The sequence below is a fragment of the Fopius arisanus genome, unplaced genomic scaffold (genome assembly GCF_000806365.1).
Source record: "Fopius arisanus strain USDA-PBARC FA_bdor unplaced genomic scaffold, ASM80636v1 scaffold00008, whole genome shotgun sequence".
Classification (NCBI taxonomy): Eukaryota; Metazoa; Arthropoda; class Insecta; order Hymenoptera; family Braconidae; genus Fopius; species Fopius arisanus.
In genome coordinates this window covers 1759482-1782688 of record NW_011887747.1, presented here as the reverse complement: position 1 = coordinate 1782688, position 23207 = coordinate 1759482, and the positions used below count along the sequence as shown (strand labels likewise).

At 36.7% G+C, this 23207-nt stretch overlaps 1 protein-coding gene across 2 annotated transcripts in view; it reads right to left on the bottom strand.

The window, feature by feature from the left end:
• Lar (tyrosine-protein phosphatase Lar) overlaps positions 1–22601 on the bottom strand; it is a 144996-nt gene extending 122395 nt beyond the window's left edge. For both annotated transcript variants that reach the window (XM_011316751.1, XM_011316752.1), the window contains exons 1-3: positions 22410–22601; positions 21808–21852; positions 285–426 (exon numbers count right to left, since the gene is read on the bottom strand). In XM_011316751.1, the coding sequence (XP_011315053.1) occupies positions 285–345 (61 nt within the window). In that variant the 5' untranslated portion in view covers positions 346–426; positions 21808–21852; positions 22410–22601. The remainder of the gene's footprint in view (positions 1–284; positions 427–21807; positions 21853–22409) is intronic.
• Between the last annotated feature and the right edge of the window lie 606 nt (positions 22602–23207).

Sequence of the window (23207 nt, the reverse complement as noted above, 5' to 3'; positions counted from 1 at the left end):
TAGTGGGAATGATGGAATTGAACTTGGAGCATAACGACTAAGAATAATAATTTGAAGAAATATCCATTGACATTCCCCCTGTATGGAGTAGCTCTCATTAACCACTATGGTGTACAGTCTATTCAAGTTCTGTCACTCGAGCCACAACATAGTGTTCCAAATTCTCCTAAGTTGCACCACAAACACTCGCGGTCGTGTCCACACAGGATCAAGGGGAACCCCAGTACAACTCCAGGATTCAAAGAGTCAATTCGAACATTCTCGTGATATATTTATTTACTCACCATGATTCTGCGCGATTATTGGGTTGATCGCCACCAACAGGACGAGGAAGATAGGAGTCATATTGACCACTCTCTTCCCTGTCCTAACGCTCGCGCCACTCCACAAATCAACACCAAATTTTTCCTTGTGGTATTACCGCACCTGAGGAAAAATAAATTCACCAATGTCAATAATCATACCGCTCTTCGATCATTATTGATGCTAATCACGTCTCAACGAGATTCACCAACTCTTCATCCGTAGTTAATGATGATTAAAGATGTATGGCACAACACCAAATAATCAAATCATATGAGGGAACGGTATGGAGTTGCAATAGTTGTAAGTAAAAAAAATAATCTTTATTGTAAGAGTTGCACGACTGGCTGGCCTCAATGCAATCAAATCTTTTATGGAAGGAAACACTGATAATAAAACTGCTATAGAACTCCGGTCACACAATCAGTTTGCATCATATTATAGAACATCTGATATTCCAATATGAGAGTTAAATCGTTCTATCTATGGAATGATTTCGCCCCGAATATTTACACAATAATTATTCTAATTTGTCAGTATTGATATTTGTCATTGACTCATTTTATAATGGTTGAGTACGTATTCATGAAATTTTTTCATTCTCACGTCATTACATTCGATTGCCCGAAAACGTCACAATGATTTCAATACTCGTGAATCATTGTCGTGCACGTCCGGAAATTAAAACAAGAGTACACTCAGTGGAGAGCACTGGACGCTAATGGTTTATTTTTGTTATTGTACAGCGTATTCCACTTGGTTATACCGCATTCCAGCTATATGATAAATGCCACCGCAGCAACTATCATATTATCACTACTCAGCTTTCTTTCTGTGATTCCATGACCATTCCATATTTTTCGTATTCTGTGTCAAATTTTCCACGTCACTTGATTCTCCAATAAATGTAATGTCCACTTCCAGTACTTATGGTCTCACATTTCCAACTCAATTAATTTTTGTAATAATAGAAGACGTATTTAAATTTCACCTTACATGATTCGAAATAATCCAATTTCTCAATAATTTGTCGTATGGCTTGGGAGAAATTGAAAAAGAAGAAGTGTCATTTTCTATTGGCTAAGTAGTTTTCTCACTCAATTCGACTTTTTTATCGAATTTTATTTTCTCCACTGCACATTCTTCTTTCCATCAAATCTGAGGAATGTTCCTAATGGTCAACGTCTTGTGATGCTGAGGGGGAACAGCCCAACTTTGAACCGATGAGGTTTTCCGTCGTACAAAAACTTCACAAAGTCACGAAAATGGTGACTCCAGAGGGCTTTCGTTGGGCTTCTTTTTTATCGTGATATACTTTACGGTGGCTATGACGGAACGCTCGATTGATACATCGATAAGGTCTCAATATTTCTTATGGATTTGATTATCCACAAAAGAAGCAAGCACGTTGTTTCCTTTTTTCAGCCTGAAAATGTTGCGATTATTCACTCTTCGTTCACGGTGGGGTCTACCGTATCACAATGTGTCCAATTGTCGACGAAAAATCACCTTTTACAAAACTTTTCTTTGAAACTGATAAAGACGTGTCAAGTAACGTCACAAAACTCCTTCAGCTTTTATCCAGGATAGGAAAAATAATTGGTCTTCGAGTTTCGTGTAGTGTTTCACATCAATTTTCCTTTTGCCTTTCTGATGCCAAAATTTAAAAACGATGGAAATTGATAATACGTATTACAAATATGTCTCTCAGCTTCTGATTATATTCACTAACATGTGTTACGAGGCGCAACTTAAAGGTGATCAAATCAAATAATTTGATCTATTCCGTCATAACTCTGTCACTTGGTGTGGTCACTTTTGTGGTCATAGCACGTTCACAGAAACTCATTAATTTTCTCATAATCCCAATGCTAGTTCTCAAGTATTCTCTCGATCCTCTGCATGACATTGTCAGAATTATTTCAGCCCCAGTTCTCGCAGTTTCTCCCCGTAATTGCTGTTCACCAAAGCCGAAGTCTACAATTTCCGTCTTTACAACTTGGTTGCTCGTAATCGAAATAATTCTTCATGACTTGTAATCTCAAAATTTCTGTTATCCCAATTAGAAATGCAATTTCCGTTTCAGCTAAACATGCTCTTTGTCTATTATGCAATAACTAAACACCATCAGCGGTACTCAGTCGATCTCAACCGAAACAACAATTCGTTTTCGAAACTCCAACCAACCGAGTCTAAAGAGAACACTTTCTTTTGAAAACCAAGCCGATGGATCTCAATAAACAATGAAGATTGTGGTAAAAAAATTTGATTTGAGTGAATGTGCGCTTGTGCTTTAGAAATTTAATTAACAAAGGGGTGAAAAGAGTATCGAATTAAAAGTGACCGACATTATCGTGAGCTCCGACACGGGTACTTTTCTGAGCGCGCGCTACGGCCAGACTGACTTACCCCCGTGCACCCCCAACTACCCTTCCACACCTCTCAATCCCCACGCCGGCGCAGGACGATGCAGGACCCTTTGACATTATTATCCCAGTGCCCATTTCAAATCATTATACATATTACTAATTATTCCAATCCCAACGTCGTCGATTATCCTGTCAATTTTAATGATGACAGTGAGCTATTGCCAACTGAATCTGCGCTGCGCATTTAGAAAAGAAGAAGTTATTAGAAGTCCCCCAATTTTTTTCAAAACTGCAGGTGTTAATCGTTATCAACTGATTACCACTACCGATAATATCGCAAGAAGATAGCTTGCGTGCTCATCATGCTGGTGAATAATAAAGAACTATTTTTCGGCGGTCAAAATTTGCGCATGCGTTATCACCGGAACGAAGTAAGTTGAGGGTAAGCTCTCGTCGGACGCCGTATCGCAGTTTCTAGTCTGATGCTTGTTCGTGTACAACGCGCAGGGGATATTTCTCTCCGCACGAGATATACCACCGAACGATGTGCCCAGAGGTTCTCTAGTTGGGAATAAATTAAATTAAAAAATGCGTATATTAGCGAAGCTGTGAAGAGTGTTATATATTGACAGTAGAAGTAAAATATTGAGGGGACGTGACAACGCCGACAGAGACTCAAGGTAAGTGCATGGCACTTGTGGATTTGCATGAGGTTGTAAATCGTCTCTTCGACTTTTCATCGATTTTTTTTTTAATATAGGAGGAAACGAGTTTAAATTGACGTTCCTCGAGTCTTAGTGGGGATAGTAATCTTGAGCCGATTAGAGACTTTACTGTGAACACAACCACGATTGACATTTGTCAGCCAATTCCTACTTCACAGAGTACATAGAGACACGTGCGTTTGAAGTGCAGTCATAGTTTACTCTTTCTCTATCATACTTCAGACATGTGTGAGGGTGATATTTAATGGAAAGGAAGCTATAGATAAATTCTCACTCTTGACAATGCCCGTGTATATTGTACACTCAATATCTGTGGACTTTTTCTCCTATAATTCTACATTTTTTCCAGTGTTCTGACTGACAGTCGAAATTATTCAGTATTGGTAGCTCAAGATCAATACAACTTGCGTTGATTATTGATAATTGGAAAGGATCATCGGGTGGGGATTGTAAGAGTAAATTAGATAGAAAACAAGTAGGTAAATGTTTTATGAAGATCCTCTGTGGAATACTCGTGGCGCTCATCGATGGTATGAGGCAGTTTCAATTTTTGTTCATTACCCTGATATTAACATGGCTGAGACGGTAAACGCAAAAGAAAAAGCCAAGGCGGGAGAATAAACGAAAAGAGGATCGAGCCGTCGGGCATGCCGCTGGACAATCGTGGACTGTGGTGCATTCCAACGACTTATGAATAAACATTCGCCGCGACAACCCGGCGGAAAATTACTCGTGGAAATACAAGAAAACCCGGCGGGTCATAGTAGTCGCACCCCACATTTTCTTCATATTCTTCTTTTTCTCTTTCACTTCCTATTTTCGCTACGCGCTTGAAATTCGGTTTCACATAAATAGTAGACGACCGCTCATCAAAAAAAATACTCGATATTAAAGTTTTTCTATCAATTTTCCCCATTTCTACATTAACAAATGATTCTATTTGGGACTATTTCACGAATAACAGTGATGGATGTGAGATTAATGTTTTTCCCGGGGTAAGAAAATATGAAACCTAATCAATTGCACCCTGTGATTGATAGTAGGCAGAAAGGGGCAATAATATAGTCGTGTTGTCCGTCACGACAACTGTAGTGCGAGTTGAAACGATTCGAGCAGTGACGATCAACTCGTGGCTCTTAATACTCCACTTTGCCCTCACCTGTTTCACCCAGCTTTATCCTATTCTTGTTTTAATGGTTGTGATCACGAAAGCAGTTAAAAATCGAGATTTACCTTATGCTACGTGCTGCACGGAATTTATTCTACAATACGTATACGTAATTGTATAAAACAGCCAAATATATTGAGTTGAGTTCATCTCATAATTTTGAGGATGTCGATTTTTAGTTTTTCTGGGAAATTTCTTGTCTTTCATGTCAATCAAGTAAATTATTTAAAACTTATTGGAAATCAATTTTCATCGAATGAGATTGCAGTCATTAGTCGAGAATTGATACCGATAATTTCCAGCTCGTTCTATTCCACTTCTTTTTTTCTCTTTATTCCAGTTACAACCACTTGCTCTTTATTTCTTTCGTACTATCTCGAAGTGGTAAATGCAAAGCGCAGTCAAGTAGCGTGGGTATTTTAATTGGACTAGGCAGACGAGATTTCTCTGACAGAAAATCTGAAGAACCAACTGATAGAATCGTTATAAGTGCAATACAAAGAATGTTCGTAGGATACACCAACTGTGAGTGAAAAACTTTTCTAGGTGAAAATATCAAGTAATTTACATTAAAAGTTTAGTATTGCGCTGCTATATTTTTGCACGAGAAGATATCGAGTTGCCATGTTCTCAAGATTAGATGGGATTTATTTTGGACAGATCGTTACGGTCGAAAAAACACCAAAAGTTTTGGAATCGTCGTCGCTTTCACAGACATTGGATTGTTGCATTCCCTCAAGTTGACATCCATACAAGGTAAAACTTCCTGCATTCTCAAAAGAGATAATACGTCGATCCAATGTCTTTCCAACCAGCGACGATTGCAAAAATCCTGAGATTTTACGAGACCATGACGACCTTTAAAAAATGGTTCTTGTCTGGTTTCGATAAGGTTATTAATCACGATATGGAACTAAAAATTTGAAATCAGTTAATTGGTCACTGAAATTAGTTTGTTAAAATAACTTTGAAAAGTTGATAATGAGTTTACTGACCGAAAGGTAGAATTGCTTTCATTACCCTGTGTATTTGACTGACGCATCATGGGGATTAAGTACAAAACTCTGCATCTACGATTTGCTGTTTCCTTCCTCCGCTTCATTCTCCTCACCTGTGTCTCGTTTTCACATCATACTTTGCATACCACAGAGTTTAAGCTCTCCCTTCATTTGGATTTCCGTTTACCAACTCGCTGAGGCGAATCAACGGGTCTCAATGAGGAACGTTATCATGTATGGTATATACATGGTATATTCTCGATTAAATAAGCATGAAGTTTATATAACTAACAAGCACACGTAAGCTTCAATTCTTTCTTCCCAACAAGATGCAGACGGTGCATTCTATCTAGAGGCATATGTGTGTTGGATGTTCTCTTGAAAGTACAGCAAGACAACTTCTAATGGTATCCTCGTCTTGAGAAAAGTTGGGTGTCACAATGGTACTGAAGAAAAGTACAAATTGTTCAAAGATTCGTAAGCTAACACAGTTATAAATAATTAGCAAAGCAATGTGATAGAAAAAGAGGCATTCGCTATGAAATGAATTACTTCTCGTCGAATTGAGTTGTCGCAACTTCTATAATTGACGCTAAGCTCCGTCGAATCAAACCGAAAGCTCCCTCATTTCTTCTTTCCTTTCTGTTTCCGTTTCTGAAGAGACTGTGGTAGCCCAACGAAATATTGTGACAGCCTAGTTTATTTGTCTTCGCGATGAGAGTCGACGGAAAAGTGCCAGGGAAAGATCTTCTTAGAACAATTTCTTAAGTCACCTTGTCACTTTCTGTCGCCCTTCCAGCTCCACTCTAATTCCATTGTCAATTCCATTTCGTGAGTCAATTTCATATTTCCGTAAAAAAATATTGATCTTTACAAATAATGTTTTTTCCCTAAGCTTCTGGTGCGAGGTGGAAAAATAAATACAACATGTTCAACGGGACTTCGTTTATTTTCATAGCCAATGGACTGCTGCACAAATACGGAACAAGTGATGTAGTCGTAGTTTTTGTTATGACCATAAAGCAAGAGTGAATCCAATGATTGTTCAATATATTCTCGGAGAGGTATACGATAGTGTTTTATTTATCACGGATGTTTTACGAAAATTGGAAAAAAGGTTGTTTTGGAAGATGGCTCGCGAGCTGTTGATAAAATCATATCACTCTGATTTTTCCGGACAAACCATGAATGGAAAAAAGACATCTTCCGCTTCACGGTGCAGAAGATACTGTTGTGATTCAGGACACACCTTCTCTAAACAGTGAGAAAAATCCACTGAAGTTTATTCTTCCATGAGGGTCTGAACCGCAGTTGCCAGTTCATTCGCCGCCATTACCTTAATCCAGTAAACACATTCACTGAAACTCAACGGTGATGGGGTTTTCTAGCTTTATGTGCAGGGCCTTTCAATTTATCTCTATCTCGATAGAAATATCCTCTGTATTTCTTTGATTCATTCGCTATTCTGTATTCGTTGTGCATTGAGAAATGATGAAGAAAATGCGGATAGGTAAATCACCGAAAAACTGCCAAATTCAATATCATGCACTTTTGACCTACATGGAAAGACTATAATATGATAATCACGAGTTTCGTTGGAATTATTCAACATCATAGAGAAGGTATGATTGATAATGCAGAATCTCATGATTACTCAACAATAGCAATAGGAATCAATACAATTACTACATTTTGCTGAACCACCATGAAATTTGAAGAATCTCATAAACCACTGACATAATTAAAGGATCACTCGCACTCAGATATCATAATGTCACATAATTCCTCAGTGAATAGCTCCCCCTGCATAACCAGCATGAGAACTATGAAAGGGGGAAGGGAAAGAACTGGGGGAGGAATATATGGAATTCCTAGTGGGTTCGTGGCGCACCAGGAGAGTTCATAACGTCGTTGCGTGATTTAAGGGATCGTGGTTAATTAAATACGAGGGAAAGTTAGGACGAGCTCATAAAAACCGATGAAATCCCAGGTACCCACCCTGCTCTCTCAGCGCTCTAAGTTAACTCCTATTTCTAACAAAAATCACAAATCTAATAAATATAAAATAATGAAAAATTCGCAGAATCACGCACCACCATTTTTAAATAAAAAAGGGCTAAGAATGCGCCTGTGTGACTTTTAATCGGAAAATAAATCATAAAAAATGAAAAATCTTTAAAAAGTTTTTCGCAAAGTTGAAAGCAAAGTCTCATCTACATTTTGCTTATGATCAATTTTACGATAAATTATTGTTATTTCGCGAGAGCATTGGAGAAGAGAAAAATGCCAAGTACATTTTTCCATTAAAAATGAGCTTTGACAGGTGATTAACTATGATATTTTCTTATTTGATTTTTTGATTTTCTGACATGCATTGAATTTGCTTTAATGCTTTTTATCATGATCCCCATGCCTTCACCGAGATGAAGACTAATATGAAAACTTTTCCATATTCTTTTTACTTAATTTCGCCTCTTGTTTCATTCATCGTAACATTCCGTCTGTAGTGGGTCTGTTTATTATTTCATGAACGCGCTAGAACTCCGCGATGGGAGGTGCTGGACGCATTATTACTATATATCGTTATGCGATAACGAGACAAACGTCTGACACGTGACAGTTAACCCCGTCATACCTCTTCCTCGTATGGTCTCTTGCAGCAATTTGCTGCTACCACCACTGTTGTATATAGTGTACACATAACTGGCCATTTCAAATTTATCGAACGTCCCTAGACTAAAAAAATATTCAGCACACCCTTATTGTTTTCACTAAAAAATTTATTAAACTATTCTTCAATCTGTATATTGTCTCTTCCCAGTGGATATAATATATATATGGATATATAATACGAATCAATTCTATATATTGTTTTCGATTCTCTCGTTCTCTCACGATAATGTAGAAAATTAATTTTCAGGTGACAAAAAATTTCCATTAATTTTGATAACCAATATAATTGATCAAACAACGGGATATTTGAATTTGAGAATTTTTCATTTAATATTAATAACTTTAAGGTAAACATGGGATAGTAGGCGTTGTGAGTGCACTTGAGTACTTTTTTTTAAATTGACAGAATAACTTAGCCATATAAGGTTTTTTTATTACTACCACCGGAGTAAGATGATTGAATTAAAATTCCGCGGAACCGACTAGTGAAAAAAATCCAATGTAATACCATTAGCCCGTGATGTCTCTTCAGCACTTCATTTCATTATCGAACAATGTAATTTAGAAATCCACCTCCACACAAAGGAGGGAGAGAGATCGTGAAGCCACTTTTAATATAAAAGACTCTATAAATATACCCAGCCCTACTTTATGCTGTACCTCAGTCTTCTTTCTCTCCGGTGTTGAAAAAATTGCTGTCGAAGCACAAGCTTCCCCTTTCGCAAATGCTTTTTCTCTCTCATCTACCAGGGGTGAACTATCAGGGAGTCAAAGCTAGATGAAAAAAAGAAGATCCAAGGCAAACTTTTATCATTTAACATGGTACGGGAAATCCTAAGGCAGTACTTTCTGATTTCGACCCTGAGGTAAGACATCACCAGTTCAGTGTTCTTCTGGTTCTTATGTAGCTCATCACGTCGATTTACAGAGATTCTTCTTCGTTAAATCTTCCCCCCCGTTAGTAACAGCTTCTCCATCGTCTTCGTCGTGATATTGCGTTTTTCCCCTCTCATATTTCTTCACAATCTCCACTGCTGGCACATATTTTACAAGTAGTATTGTGAGAACTGCAAAGTAATGATAAAATTTTATGAATGATAACGGAACCAATGAAATGTCGAGTGTACTTTTTTATCTATCAGTCTTGAAATATTATCCATCGGAATTCATAAATTGAAATGAAAACTTATCAACTTACTCATATATAAGTTGTTTTATTCAAAGCACCATAGGTTGATCCGTCATTTCTTTTATAAACGCTGGATACTTGGAATTATTTGACACTATTGTACTTTTCCATGGAAATATTTCTCCATATTTATTTATATCGTCCAAATCACTTTTATGAATATGACGAGATTATTCGAAATCATGTTCTTCTCAAAGATTAAATTAATTCATTGAAAGAGAGCCGAGAATTGCACGTGAATTTTCGAATTATGAATAGGAAATTGTGACTGACATTGTGACACTCTGTAGAATTTCCGTAGAATTTTTCCTTAGCTGATCAGTTGATTTTTTGATTGTTCTCGTCATTCTCTATTTTTCCATTGAGATGGAAAATTTAAGCTGTCTTAAAAAAAATCAATTGTCACTGATCTGATAAGCCATGTTGATTGAAGTAGCAAGATAAAAAGGGAATTGAGTATCATTTCTAATTGAATCTGAATTCAAACTCATATAATCGTACATGTAGATGACTATTTTAACTAAATTTCAAGAACTTTCCAATTCTAATTCAATAATTTTCATGTATGGAAGAAAATAATAAGTTGTTCAACGGTTTGGAGAGAGATGCTGAACGCAAGTTATTCGTCGCATAAAATAGTCACAGTTGCGTGATTTGCGCGTACGTGTTTTCCAGGGAAAAAAGAAAATCCGTTTAGCATATACGTTGCATTGCGCCATTCACTGTATACAAAACCCGACATACGAAGAGGATCAAGTGAACCACCCGCCATATAATTCTGTTTGTTTATGGTCGGTTTGTCACTCGATTTTTCAGCATCATGGCCGCTTTTGGGCCGTGACAAACGAGCTTATTCGATTTTTTTCGACCCCATAGCTTTTGGATAATTCACAACATATATTTCTGGGACCGGTGGTTACTCCACCAAAACCCATCTCATGTTCACCACGCCTTTCAGATATACTAAGATATACTAAATATCAAGTATTACCAAGTCTTCAGTATTTAAACTTAAAAAATTGAATTCACGCAGACAAATATCCCACAAAAATAGCGCATCTTTTCCGAAACTTCGAAGAAAACACGAATAGAGAAGACACCCTTCAATCGTTAGAAGAAGGGGCTGAAAAGTTCCGTGGGGCCGATGTATCTTTATTGTTACGCTGATGATATAATATTGAAATTAATCATTGAGCTTCGCGATGTAAAGAAAAATTTATGAAAAACATTTCAAAGCCCTTAGTAAAAAAATGAATGAACAAAAAAAATGAGAAAACTATAGAAATGAGGAAAGAGTATGAAAAAATGTGAGGGTAGTGGTGAGTAATATGGATGAAAAAATGGCCACAGTAGAGAAAAGCGGTGAGGAAGTTTAATTTGGCGCAGGTACATCGGCGAGGAAGCTGCTATACGATGTTTAAAAGCGCCTGCATCCGGAACACTAAATCATAAGATATTAGATGGTGTACTACGGTAGGAGACAATCCGCCCTCTCGCTTCCTTCACTGCCCCCCTCGCTTAACACCGTTGCTTTCATACTTTTTCCCACTGTCTTTTTTCATTGAACCCCCTTGAAGGTCTTTTGCACACCGCCTTTTGGCCCCAATGGGGCCAAAACCAATTTTTCTTGGTGCTGTCGCCGCGAGTTACGACGAAATGCAGCCATCCTCTCAGCCAGGCTTTCTATAGAGAGTGGAGTGAATTGGATCTCAGTCCGGAAGGCAAACAGTGTCGTGTCCACCACCGTCTTCTTCACCCCCCCACAATTGTTATTGCTGGTGCGGCCATGATACGGACATACCAGACTCTTGACAATGCTATCTTCGTGCAGATACACTTTTATTTTTGTACGGAAAATTTTCACCATACAAACAGTCAAAAGTTACATGAGAACAATATTTTATGTATGACATTATTTTCGATAGTCAATACGGATAACATTGAATATTATTCACTTGTAAAACACTGAAACAAATACTATTTGGCGAGCACCAGATATTACTCTGACATGAAGTCGTTTTTTTTCTACTTTGCGCAAGTACTATCGCTACTTTTCCCCGGTATCATTATGACTGAGCGCACACACAGGTTTTCCAAGTTGTGACAAAGTTGTGAAAAAGGAGATTATTATTTTGTTTGTAATTCTAATGATCGCCAGGTTAATGGTCCCACTGCTCTTAAAATCCAGGACGTAAGAAATCGATACGGAACTGAAAATGTACCGATTGTACCAGCAAAGCTCATTTATTTATACGTCTATTCCATTATGCGTAGTATTAAATTAAGCGTGAAAGAAAACTTAATGCGCGTTCCATATGCAGATTCACGTCTCCAGGCCAGCTTCATAGCGTTACGTTCCGAGTAATATAGCCTCTTTGTATCCATTTTATGACGCAGGTGCCATAAAGCTGTAGCGTTGGACGAACTCATAGGAGGCAAGGGCTGCAAAATCACAGTGTATGCGTCTAACACCAGCCCTCATTCTCTCACCCAGCTTTCTGCCTCGTCTATTTTACCTTCAACGATTTCCGAGGTCCGCTAGTATACTTTTTATGGTTTACACCTGAGTGTGTAAGGGGATACAAAAACCAGGCCAGCTTAGTTCAGCTTTTTCCTGAATTAAAATTAAGTTAAACAATACTTTCGTAAATATTACTCAAATTACCATTGAAAGTCCGCAATCGTACGTACTACGCAAATACCTGAACATATTTCATCCACTTGATGGATATTCAGTAGTTGACTGCGTGCGCAACAAGTACATCCGTCGTTAAAAACTGCTGCAGATATATTATGTTCGATCTAAGTCCACTATCTATCTTTCTTAATATGCTTTATCGGTTTATTAGTAATCGTAGACTGCACATCTAGTCTCAAAAGATTGTCTGACGAATGTGACTTTATAATCCCAGTCGATGGTATGGATTATAATCATAGTTAATAGGAAGGGCTTTATTGGCTTTATTCCAGATGATTGATTCCAGGTTTCAGAGTTTAGGGTTTTGGCAGTTCCTCCAGTTGAGAATTTCTGCTAAATCCTGGGGTCACGACTAAAATTATAAAATAATACTTAAGAAGCTCATATTATACTTATAATATACTTGTAGTCGCCAGGGGTTAATAAAAAATGGAAGAAAAATGTTTCTGCAGGAAGAAAATAAAAATTGAAATATTCTGTTGGAAACAATGAATGTGATAAATTTTCAAAGTCACAGGTCTGACCAAACATTGAATGTTCCACTGCCGCCGTCACTGTCCCTGTTTCCGTCGCCCTCATGGGTTCCTAATATATCCTAATATAAAAAGGAGAAAGGGAATCGATCTCGAAATATCTTGACAAATTTCGACTAGTACCACGAAAGCCGCTGAATATTGAGAAAAAAGTGTTTCGAGTGCAAACGAGATTTCAGATGACGGCAGATGGAATCAATGAGAACTTACAGCGATTATCCACTCAAGTATGTTGCACTTGATAACAGAGATGTGTGGCTCCCTCACCGACCTTTCCTCCTTTAATTGCTACGGTGCTTTCAGTTTAGGGCTGGTTTACTATTCTCAAGGGATGCTAAAACTCTCGAAACACAAGAAAGCCATCTGCGGGCTCGATCGATCTTTTAATGCGAGAATCTCTTTAGAGAGCTTGTGTTAGCCCCTCGAGACTCGAGAGGAATTCGTTGGAATAACGATAAGAGTATCAGTTAATAACCTGTGAAGATAAACTAGACGAGACATTCAACTTGTGGCTTTTCATGAAGAGTTTCTTCATTGCCTTGATAAATGGTATGGTTAACAAGCAACCACGTAACTATTAACGGTAATAAACTGGGAAAGGCTTGAGATGAGTCACCTCGTGTAATATATTAATCACTTTGTAAACCGAATTAGATTATGTTTTAACCTGAAAGCTGTGGAGCGTTTTGTAATGCTAGCGTCTGAGACCGAGTTGAGTACAGTCGGATCGAGTTTAATTCGTACGGAGTTTTAAAAAATGGGAAAAGCTACAGAGCCGGTAATCCCACTCCCTTTTCCGAGTGATTAAAAATTCAAAAACGCTGGAACTCAACTTCCGACTTGGATAACCTCCTGGTAGCAACTAGAGGAGTTGATTTTTTAATCCAGCACACGAGTACTCGGGGAGTATACTGAAGAAGGTATGTCGATTCAATTCTATTGTTTCATTTCGACATATTGAATGCAAATTTCACATATATCATAATTTTGCATACACCTTTCACGGGTCGAATGAGTCTAGCGCATGTCGTCGATTGGATTTCAATAATTAATCGATTTCAGAGAGCCAAGCCATTACCGAAGAGGGACATATTGAAATATAAAAATACTACAATAAAAAAATATTCTTTCCAAAATTTTTGGATTTATCATGCAATATTTTTCATTGCTAGCTCCAAAAACTGGGAAGCCTGTTTAAAATTGTCGTTTTCTCGATTCAATGTAAAAATTGTCCCTTATCTCGCTCCATTATTTTACGACTGATTTTTCGTGACTATGCCCACTTAATCAACTGAACTCAATCCAGCTTAGATTTTTCTGGATGTATTCAGAATATATGACGTTCTTAGTAACAGTAATAATTCTTGTGGGCTGACGTTTGTAATAAAAATCTGATTATTTTCTCGATTTCAATCGATCTTAATTAGCAAATAACCAAGTCTTAATGGACATGAAATGCATTACTTTTAACTTTACCATTTAATTTTGCTAAATAGCCACATCCGCTGGAAATCACACAATAAAATTTTACTTGATTCAATCACCGCGTCATTCAGCACTGGATCATTAAAATGCAATGAATTATTGTTCCAATGAAAAACGCTCCGTGAATTCATTCCACGGAATGCTGTATGAGAGAAAATGGGAGACACGTGAAAAATGGATAGATCCCAGCAATGCAATGAATGAATAAACCCAAAGCGGCGAAATCGAGTGGTAATTTTAAATTAAAGCAATTCCAATGCAAATAAAAATGAAAAATAGTCAGACATTAATATCTATATATCAAACCGTTTACTATCTAATAAAGTAAAAACCGTCTGGATCATGTTAGTTATCAGTGTGTACAGTATGACGTTTACATGGTGGCATTATTGAATTATCGCTGCGGTCATTGTGGCGCACAGAGACACTAGTGGTCAATTGATCAAGGTAGGTTATATATGACCACTAGCATCTGTTTACATGAATCCTGCACAGGAGATAGACAATTCATACTCTTCTTCCAAGTCTCATTCAGTACTACCAATTAATTCATATTTATCGGTTAAATATACATGAGAGAAATCGTTGTCTCGAGGAACAAATCACTTGTTTCTCGGACAGCATTTTATTTTTCCTATTGTTCCTCAGACGTCGTTTTAACATTTCGGTTTGCCATGGAATAATATGAATATTTAAAAAATAGGAAAATTTATCTATAACCAAGATATGAGTGCAATCAAAGAATCCGGAAGGTGAATATTCGCCGCGTTTGTATTATCATTAGTGTTTACCTTCACAGAAAAATGAATAAATTCTCAATTATCTTGATATTTGTTCGATGTTTGGCATGACGTAGGCTAAACTGAAGTTCGAAACACTTCGGTATTTTGCTTCTAATGGATCAATAAATATTGTGGAGGTAGGTGTATATTTCTGCTTTAATTGGAAACTGTCGCTGATCGATATTCATGTACTAAACAGCAAAAGAAGTCACATGAATTATTTATATTACCAGTTTTACTATTCTGAAATATACACTATGAATAGTGTAAAGTTGACAGGCACGCTGAGATATACCTCAGTAAACTCTGTGTTGATAGAAAACATTGGTAAAAAACAAATTCCACTGAATATCCACTGAAAGTCGATATTTTAGTCTTTTTAAATGTGCATTCACTGATAGTTCACTAATACACCGCGGGAATCTCTAAACGTGAATTTAAAAAAAGTGCAGGGTAATAACTGCTAATTATTCTGAAAAGAAAAAAAAATTTTTGCCAAAAATATTAAAGACGGGTTACATATGATATTTGACTGCAATCGCAAACTGACGATCTGGAAAAATATCTTTTCGTTGCTGTGCACGTAATGTACTATTACATCTTCATTCTTTTTTTTATTTTTTTATCCCTATTTTTATATATTTACAAGATTTGAAATTCACCATCTACTATATGCATCTCACGTATTGCCGTGATGACATCACGCCCTGTTGGTCGATGACATATAAGACCACAGAGGAATGGACAAGAACCAACGAATACAAAACAAATGATGAGTTCAAGCTGCAGTTTACCGATGTATTCCACGTACATACAAATATATGATTGCATAGAATAAAATAAACACTCGCAAAATCCATACGCAACCATTCAATTTCAAGAAAAAAACTATGTTTTTTTTTTTACAATTTTGTTGAAGTGGCCATTTCGATAACTGCAACCGTTATGAGTGAACTTTTGGAAAAACAAGAGGATGAGTAACAATCAGAGAATAGTAGACACTAGAAATAAGTGGATGAGGAAAAATAAAAGTGTGAAAAAAGATGGTAATAGACGGCTCAACTAAGTTGCACGCCAGACCAAGTAGTGAAGGTGTATTCTGAGAAATACACTTGTGCATTAGCGAGGAGCCCTAGAAACGACACAGAAGTAGTTGTTATACAATTGAGAACTTTGCACAAATGAAACTGTGTTGGGTGGTAGCAGGACGTTGGACTCGTTAGAAAAAGAAACAGTCGGGAGGAGAGTAATTTCGATCACGCCATGTGCACCCCAGGTGCTTACGTGACCGAGTGTTTGGCGGGAATAGGGACCTGTAAACCCCTCGGCGAGCCCCTGACACCCCTTTTCACCCACCAGGAAGCGTGTCATATGCAAATCAACCTTCCAAGAAAATGTTCAAGTCTTTTCCACATCAAGTTCCGTTTCTTCCAAATAATTTTTCTCTTCGTTTCACCGCTTAAATATTCAACTGAAAAATATGTGTCCACACGAAGTGGAACGAAATTTCAATAATTCCATTTCAAAGGATCTTTGTCACTTTGTTGAATCCCGTTTATTCAATCAATAAGTCATAAATTGCACATCATTTTTAGTACGTGGTGAAATTGAATCGGGATTCTACTTATAGCTCTATTCCTGCCACGGCCTTAAAATTAAGTAGCAAAATCATCTCTAAGAATACGCGGGGAGATGGAATCGGAGATCATGCTCGTTTCATTGAGTATTTATTATTCTTTCCGGGGAAACATTTCTTATCCATGGGAAGTTGCAATGCAAGGAGTAGAAGCTTGATTGTGCCAGTTTTACGATTCTGGTCATCCCCTTGGTTACTCACAAGCGTAGATCATTAAAATGTTTATTACCTCGTTTTCACTAAACTAAAAATGATTTAATCTCACAATTTATATTACAGAATTCCTCATATCTTTCCGCAACACGATCATATTCTTCTAACTACACCAACAGAATATTGAGTAGAAATTATCGCAAAGAAAGACTGCCTGAGCCTTGGAAATCATGGAACTAAGTGTAATCAATGCGGCAAAAACCCATTAAGTTTTTAATCCATACTCCGTCCTAATCACCAGGACTCAAGATGGTGAAGTCTAACTATATATTGGGTAAATGATATCCCAAGGTTGTTTACCAATACTTGGCAAGTCGAGGTTGAGCCAAGATTATTGGGCCAGTTGTCGATTGCGGTCTGTCGTGTCAGTAACATCGAATAACAACCCAGAGGAATCGTAAAAAAACGAATGAGAAAACAAAACAGTAAAATGAAGACCCAATGTAGTAAAATTCAGTGGAATATTCGAAATAGAGGGCAGTTTCGCATTGGTCCAACCGACAATCCTAATCATTGTTCAACCGTAAACGTTTGAATCTCTTACACCACACTTCCTATCTCTACAGCTGTATTACGACCTGACGCCATAAACGAACCGTAAAACTGGTGTACAAAAGCGACAAAACTACTCCGACGGAGCAGCAAATGTTGTCAATTTTATTACTTTTCGTCTATACCCATGTATATTGGGATGAGAATCGATCAGCCACCGCCATTTTGATAGCAAAACGAAGAGTATAAATTCCCTATCGAATGCAAAGTTTCTAAACCAAGAAGTAGGTTTTTGGATCAGCAGTCTCTTCGACTTGGTGGAAATCCAAACTATATCGAATTTCAACTGTCACATCATTGAGTCAAAATCAAAATTCAAAGACGATAAAATACGAGTGCATGGGCTTTTTATCCTAAAGAAGTCTTCAGCTATAGTAAAAATTATATTTTCACAAACCCTAATATTCGTAAACGTCAATAACGAAAAACGCGTACCACATAACATCTAACGGAAATTGCATTTGATAAATAGATATCAGCTTTTAATTTATTTCTAATTTTCGTAAAACTTTCCTGAGAGCAATCATTTTATTGATATGGAAAAAATATGTAGCATGTATATATCTTCGAGAGAGCTTTTCGGAATAGACAAGAATATGTTGTTTCCTGGCGTTCGCATTACCGGGTATGCCATCGTTGAGCATTGGAGTCATTGAAAAAGATTTATGCTTGCACTTACCGGCCGATTCTCTCTGTACGGAAGAGCATGATCTTACTCGTGCACTTGGGCATGTACCGCACCCCTTTCCACTTATTCCCCTCACAAACCCACTCTCACACCATTCCTTTAAAACGAAGCACATTAATGCGTATTCAACGGTTGTACAACCACTTACACGAAACATTACCACCACTTAGACTTTTTCAGGTCTTAAGTGGAACTCAAAGTACTTTTATACTGATCTTTTACAATGGCATTTACGGATAGCGTTTGACCGGAGATGAAGTAGCCTTTAAAGCTCGCCTGCCCATCGAGAATACAAATTCACTTTTCTAACGATCCCAATAAATTGATTCGAAACTAAACTTCGAATCTGGCAACCTAACAGAGAAGCCATTTTAGGATGCAGCCATACGCTTACATTTTTTAACCATTAGTTTTGATGTGAACGTTTCCTTCATCAATGCCCTTTGATGGAGTCTTAGATATAATACAAGAGGGGGTAAAAAAATATTGAATATTCCGTATAATTCATCGACGGATTTTCAACGACGATGCTCATTACTGCTCACTTTGCTAATGAAGAGCGAATTATAGTATTTCTATACGTCTCATTGCCATCAAATGAGAAAAGCACTGAAAACCATAGTACATATATAGTTCAAGTACATAACCAACTGACGAAAGGCAAATATACTCTTGCGTACAGGTCACGCACATGCTGCTCTATTAGCCAGTGAAAACTTCCGAGCATGCTACACTTATTCTCCAGTTGTTTCACCCAGTATTCATATACATTCGATAAGTTAGACATGTTCCATTCTGAAATCTAAATTTCTTTACAAAATTAATTAATTCAATAACGAAAGAATTACAAATATTGAATCTACAAAAAATTTCATTTCATTTCATTCCCCAATTTGAGACATGCTTTCATTATAAAGAAACGGTTCAACGCTTTTCCTTTCTTGACCCAAACGATTGGATCTTTCTTCCAGTTTTCTATTTTCTGAACCAATGAAAGCATAGCTCCAACGCTCCTAGTCATGCAACAACTCTTACCAATATATCAAGAGTAAATATTTACTGGGAGTGCTATTTTTTATTTAATCTAAGTATCTTTATATATTTATCTGTATGGGCACATTATTGAGACCCAAAATGAGTACAAAAAATTACTGCGTCCAGAGGAAAAACTGTAAAAGTTAAGGGTACATGGAGAGTTGCTGGAGAGTCTCTGTAGAGCAGTTAGCGTAGCCCCACAAGTTAATGAGGGAATGGCAGTCGAGGAAAATGGACGGGATGAACAAAAAAACCTATAAAGTTTTGTGATCAGTTAACTTAACCTTGCGCGTTGACGTACGCTTTGACACGCTTCTCCCTGCTGTTACCACTGGCACAGAAAAAAACATTTTTAGTGAGCAAGCAAAGGCTCCACGTTACAGAGTAAAGAGTACTTCATTTTTCTACTCAACCTTCTAATTTGCTTTGTTCTATATGCAAACCATAAAAGTCACGTAATGAAAAAGAGGAGCTATTTTTATTTCCTTTCCAAAAAATGGTGAACCATTACAATCCGATATTGTAATAGACTGGTACACGCTCAAAAGTAACGGTTCTATTTGCAATGATAAATAAGATTTTGTATGGAGTTCTTTGCAAATGTGGTAAGCATAAGGATTTTCACCTTTTATAAAAAAATAATTGGGACACTCATGAAAATCATGTGAAATAATAAATTTTTCTAATTTTCAATGCTTTTTTTGTCGTTTTTTTTAGCAATCATCAGAAATGGTTTGGGCTGCGTGCACGCAACCCTGTATAAATGCCAGTCACTCGACTTCACAAACTACCCTCATCTGTTTTATGCGAATCACCTTCGCAACGGCACACCCCTTCGACTTTTACGTCGACCCAACCACAAGTAAGTACATAAAACATAATTAATCAAGAGTGAAACATAATATTATGGAGTGTTAATTTTTTTTTTCCAACCAGGCTAGAATCACTTTTATTCTAATCTCTATACATTAGGCTGGTTAATTCAACAACAATTTTCAATTTTTGTCTGCGGCACTTATAAAACCAATGATTGATTGCATGGATAAGAGACCAGAGTTTTTTCTCTCTTCCTGTAGCGTTGTCGGGTCGACATACACAATTTAAAGTTTTTTTTAGAAGTCATTTTTTAAATGCTTTATTTAATCCTTGATCATAAAAGAGATTGACAATGAATGATTGATCATTTCCATGACTACGAGGATGTTATTTTGCGCTGCAGCGCTCACTTAGAGGTATGATTGCTAATTGTTTCTTCAATTTCATGCACGTGCTAATAATTTTGAACCTATCCTTAATACGTAACGTAATACGTAATAGAAATAGAAAGAATCATTTTATTCCTTTTTTCGTGGATATAAAATTATAGAAAATCCGAGTTGTATTTGGACCATAAAATCGCGATGATTAATTATAAGAACAAAAATGGGAAAATAGTATCGGAGCCAGCCTAATGTAGATTTTTATTACAACTCTCATGAAAAAAGAGTATGATGAAAATATGTGAGTTTTATATACACCATACATGGCCGATAAATACCGCCATAAAGGGCATGTACTTGCTATTTCTTACGCGGAGAAGTATGGAAAATTGGTTGAGGGCTCAATATCAATGGTATGTAAAGCATTATATGAATTAATATATCAGCGTATACGTTATATATGATATATGATATATATCGCTGCTTATTTACAGGTTACACAGCGGAATCTAAAAGACCGTGCGACAATACCAGGACAAACGGTTGGTACATAAATTTTATCCAATATTTAAGAATTTGTCGGATAGGTGAATAAGTGACCATTCGATGGCTGCTAAATTTTAAAAACCAATTTTATAAAAATTGCCACAATGTTCCCTAGCGGATTAATCAATGGTAAAAGAGGGAATTCGAATTCCACTGAGTGTTTGGTTTGGACAAACTATATCGATAATTTTCTCCAGCATACCCTCTATTGGTAAGGCGGTGCACATTTTCCAGAATTTCGCTCTTATCACCACGTGGACTATAGTCTACGGTCGGTAAGTTAACTGCATAAAGTCAATTGCGAAAATAATGCGAGAAGATAACAACACCTATGATAAGACTGAGCAAGATAACAAAATTTGCCCATTACCGTCAATAACGTTAGTAATAAAAATAATAAAAGTTAATGGTAATTTCATTACGACAATATTTATTATGGCTATATCCCCGATAATATTGTATGTCCTCTATCAATTCATCAGTACCTTCATTCGCGATTGGTGCACAGGACAGAGATTTAATGTGCACACTTATTTCATTTTTATATCAGAAAAATTATCCATGGCACTCTAGACTCCATCAATATTCTATCTGATTGAATCGTTATTCCATCGAAATTAAGTTCAAACCCTCAAGAGGATAATTGAATTTTCTCTCTGTTCTGTCTCTTAAGGACACAATAAAAAAAATAAATATTGTTTTCATTTTCAAGTGTATACGGAATAATCAAGTTTTTCAAGAATAATTGTTTTTGACAGATCGCCATTGATCTAAATACAATTTACGCAAATTAATTCTTAGAATGTCTAACCATTTAATGTCACTTTTCAATATCCCTTTTATAACGTTTATTGAATACGAGAGAAATCTAGTCGAAAAACTTGTTTAAAAAATCAAGTGGTTAATGAAGATTTAGAATAATAATCACTCATGAAATACACGAATTCCCTGATATGGTTTTTCATACGATAATTACTTGTTTTGAATGATTTATCATCATTCTCTATTCACATACCTGCAAAATGAATGTAAACGATGATCTTTGGTTCTCTAGCAGCCTCTGAAACATAAATGAGAATTTTCATCAATACTTGTAAATGAAAAACAATGGGTGTATTATGAATAAAGAATTAATTAAAGTGATCAGAGTAATGACAGTAAACCGGCCAACTGTCAACGCATACAAAATGTCGAATAAAAATTCGGAGCACTGTAAAAATATCTTAGCATCATATTGTTTACACTCAATAAGAGTGAAATGGAGTATATGCGTATGATGAATAAATGGCAAGCAAGATGATTACACAAGAATCATGAGCAAGTTGTACGAAATAATATTAAAATGCGGGGGCGGACGAGCCACGCGACTGCGACATCGTGAAAGAGGGAGGAAGAGAGAAGGGTGTTGGAGAAAGGAAAAGGGAGGAGAATCGAGACATATGACATTTTTATCCAAAAACGACTACCCCAAAATTTAAATTCATTGTCACTTCAATTGTGTAGTTGCACTTCTCGGTACGAATAGCAAAACATCGCGATCAATGACAGGATGAAAAAATAAACAAAATATCACTGCCGTGAATTGAGCGATCAGTCATATCATCTAATGACACTCACCGTTTTTATTTTTTAATTGTCTTCATGAGACTCTTCACCTTTAATGGAACCGAAAAAACATCACACAGCAATTATAAATTCACATATACGTTTTGAAATACTAATAATCACTATAAAATCTCGTGAAAAGAGTATAAAAATTCAATTGTTAGGAAAGTGACAAGAACATCACCATGGTACTGTAAGTTAGAGAGCGGCCATATTGAACTAACGAGTAAGTGCTGCCATCTGGGGCATGATTTATCAATATATTTTCGCGTCTGCTGTAATCATTGAAAACCCAAACAGAACTAAAATTGAATATTCCCCAATATTTCGTAAATATTACAACAATGACAATGCACTGCATAAATATTCGCTATATTCTCATGAGATTCTGAAGCTTTCCTTCAATCGGTCAGTAATGTACAGTAGATAATGCAGAACTCGCTATTCTCTTCTGTAAATATATTTACCGTTAGACAGCTTTTCACGATTTCTCGCCTGGGACTCGGGACTGCATACTTCCCGACCTCGAAAACTTGAAAATCACTACGGAAAAATAATATCCGAGCTGTTGGAATGGGTTTTGTTTAATACGCGGCTAATCGCACGAGTAAAAAGCGCCATTCCTAAACACAAAAAAAGTACAAAAAAAAGAGCAAAAAATTAGAATGTTCATTTTACACAATTTTTGCCTTATCCAACTCGTTGTTTTTCTCTTGATATCCTACAAAATAAAGACGGACCAGTGGATTTCATCCAATTAAGCTGATTATGCAGAACCGGTGTCCATAAAACTCTACCCTCTACTATGGT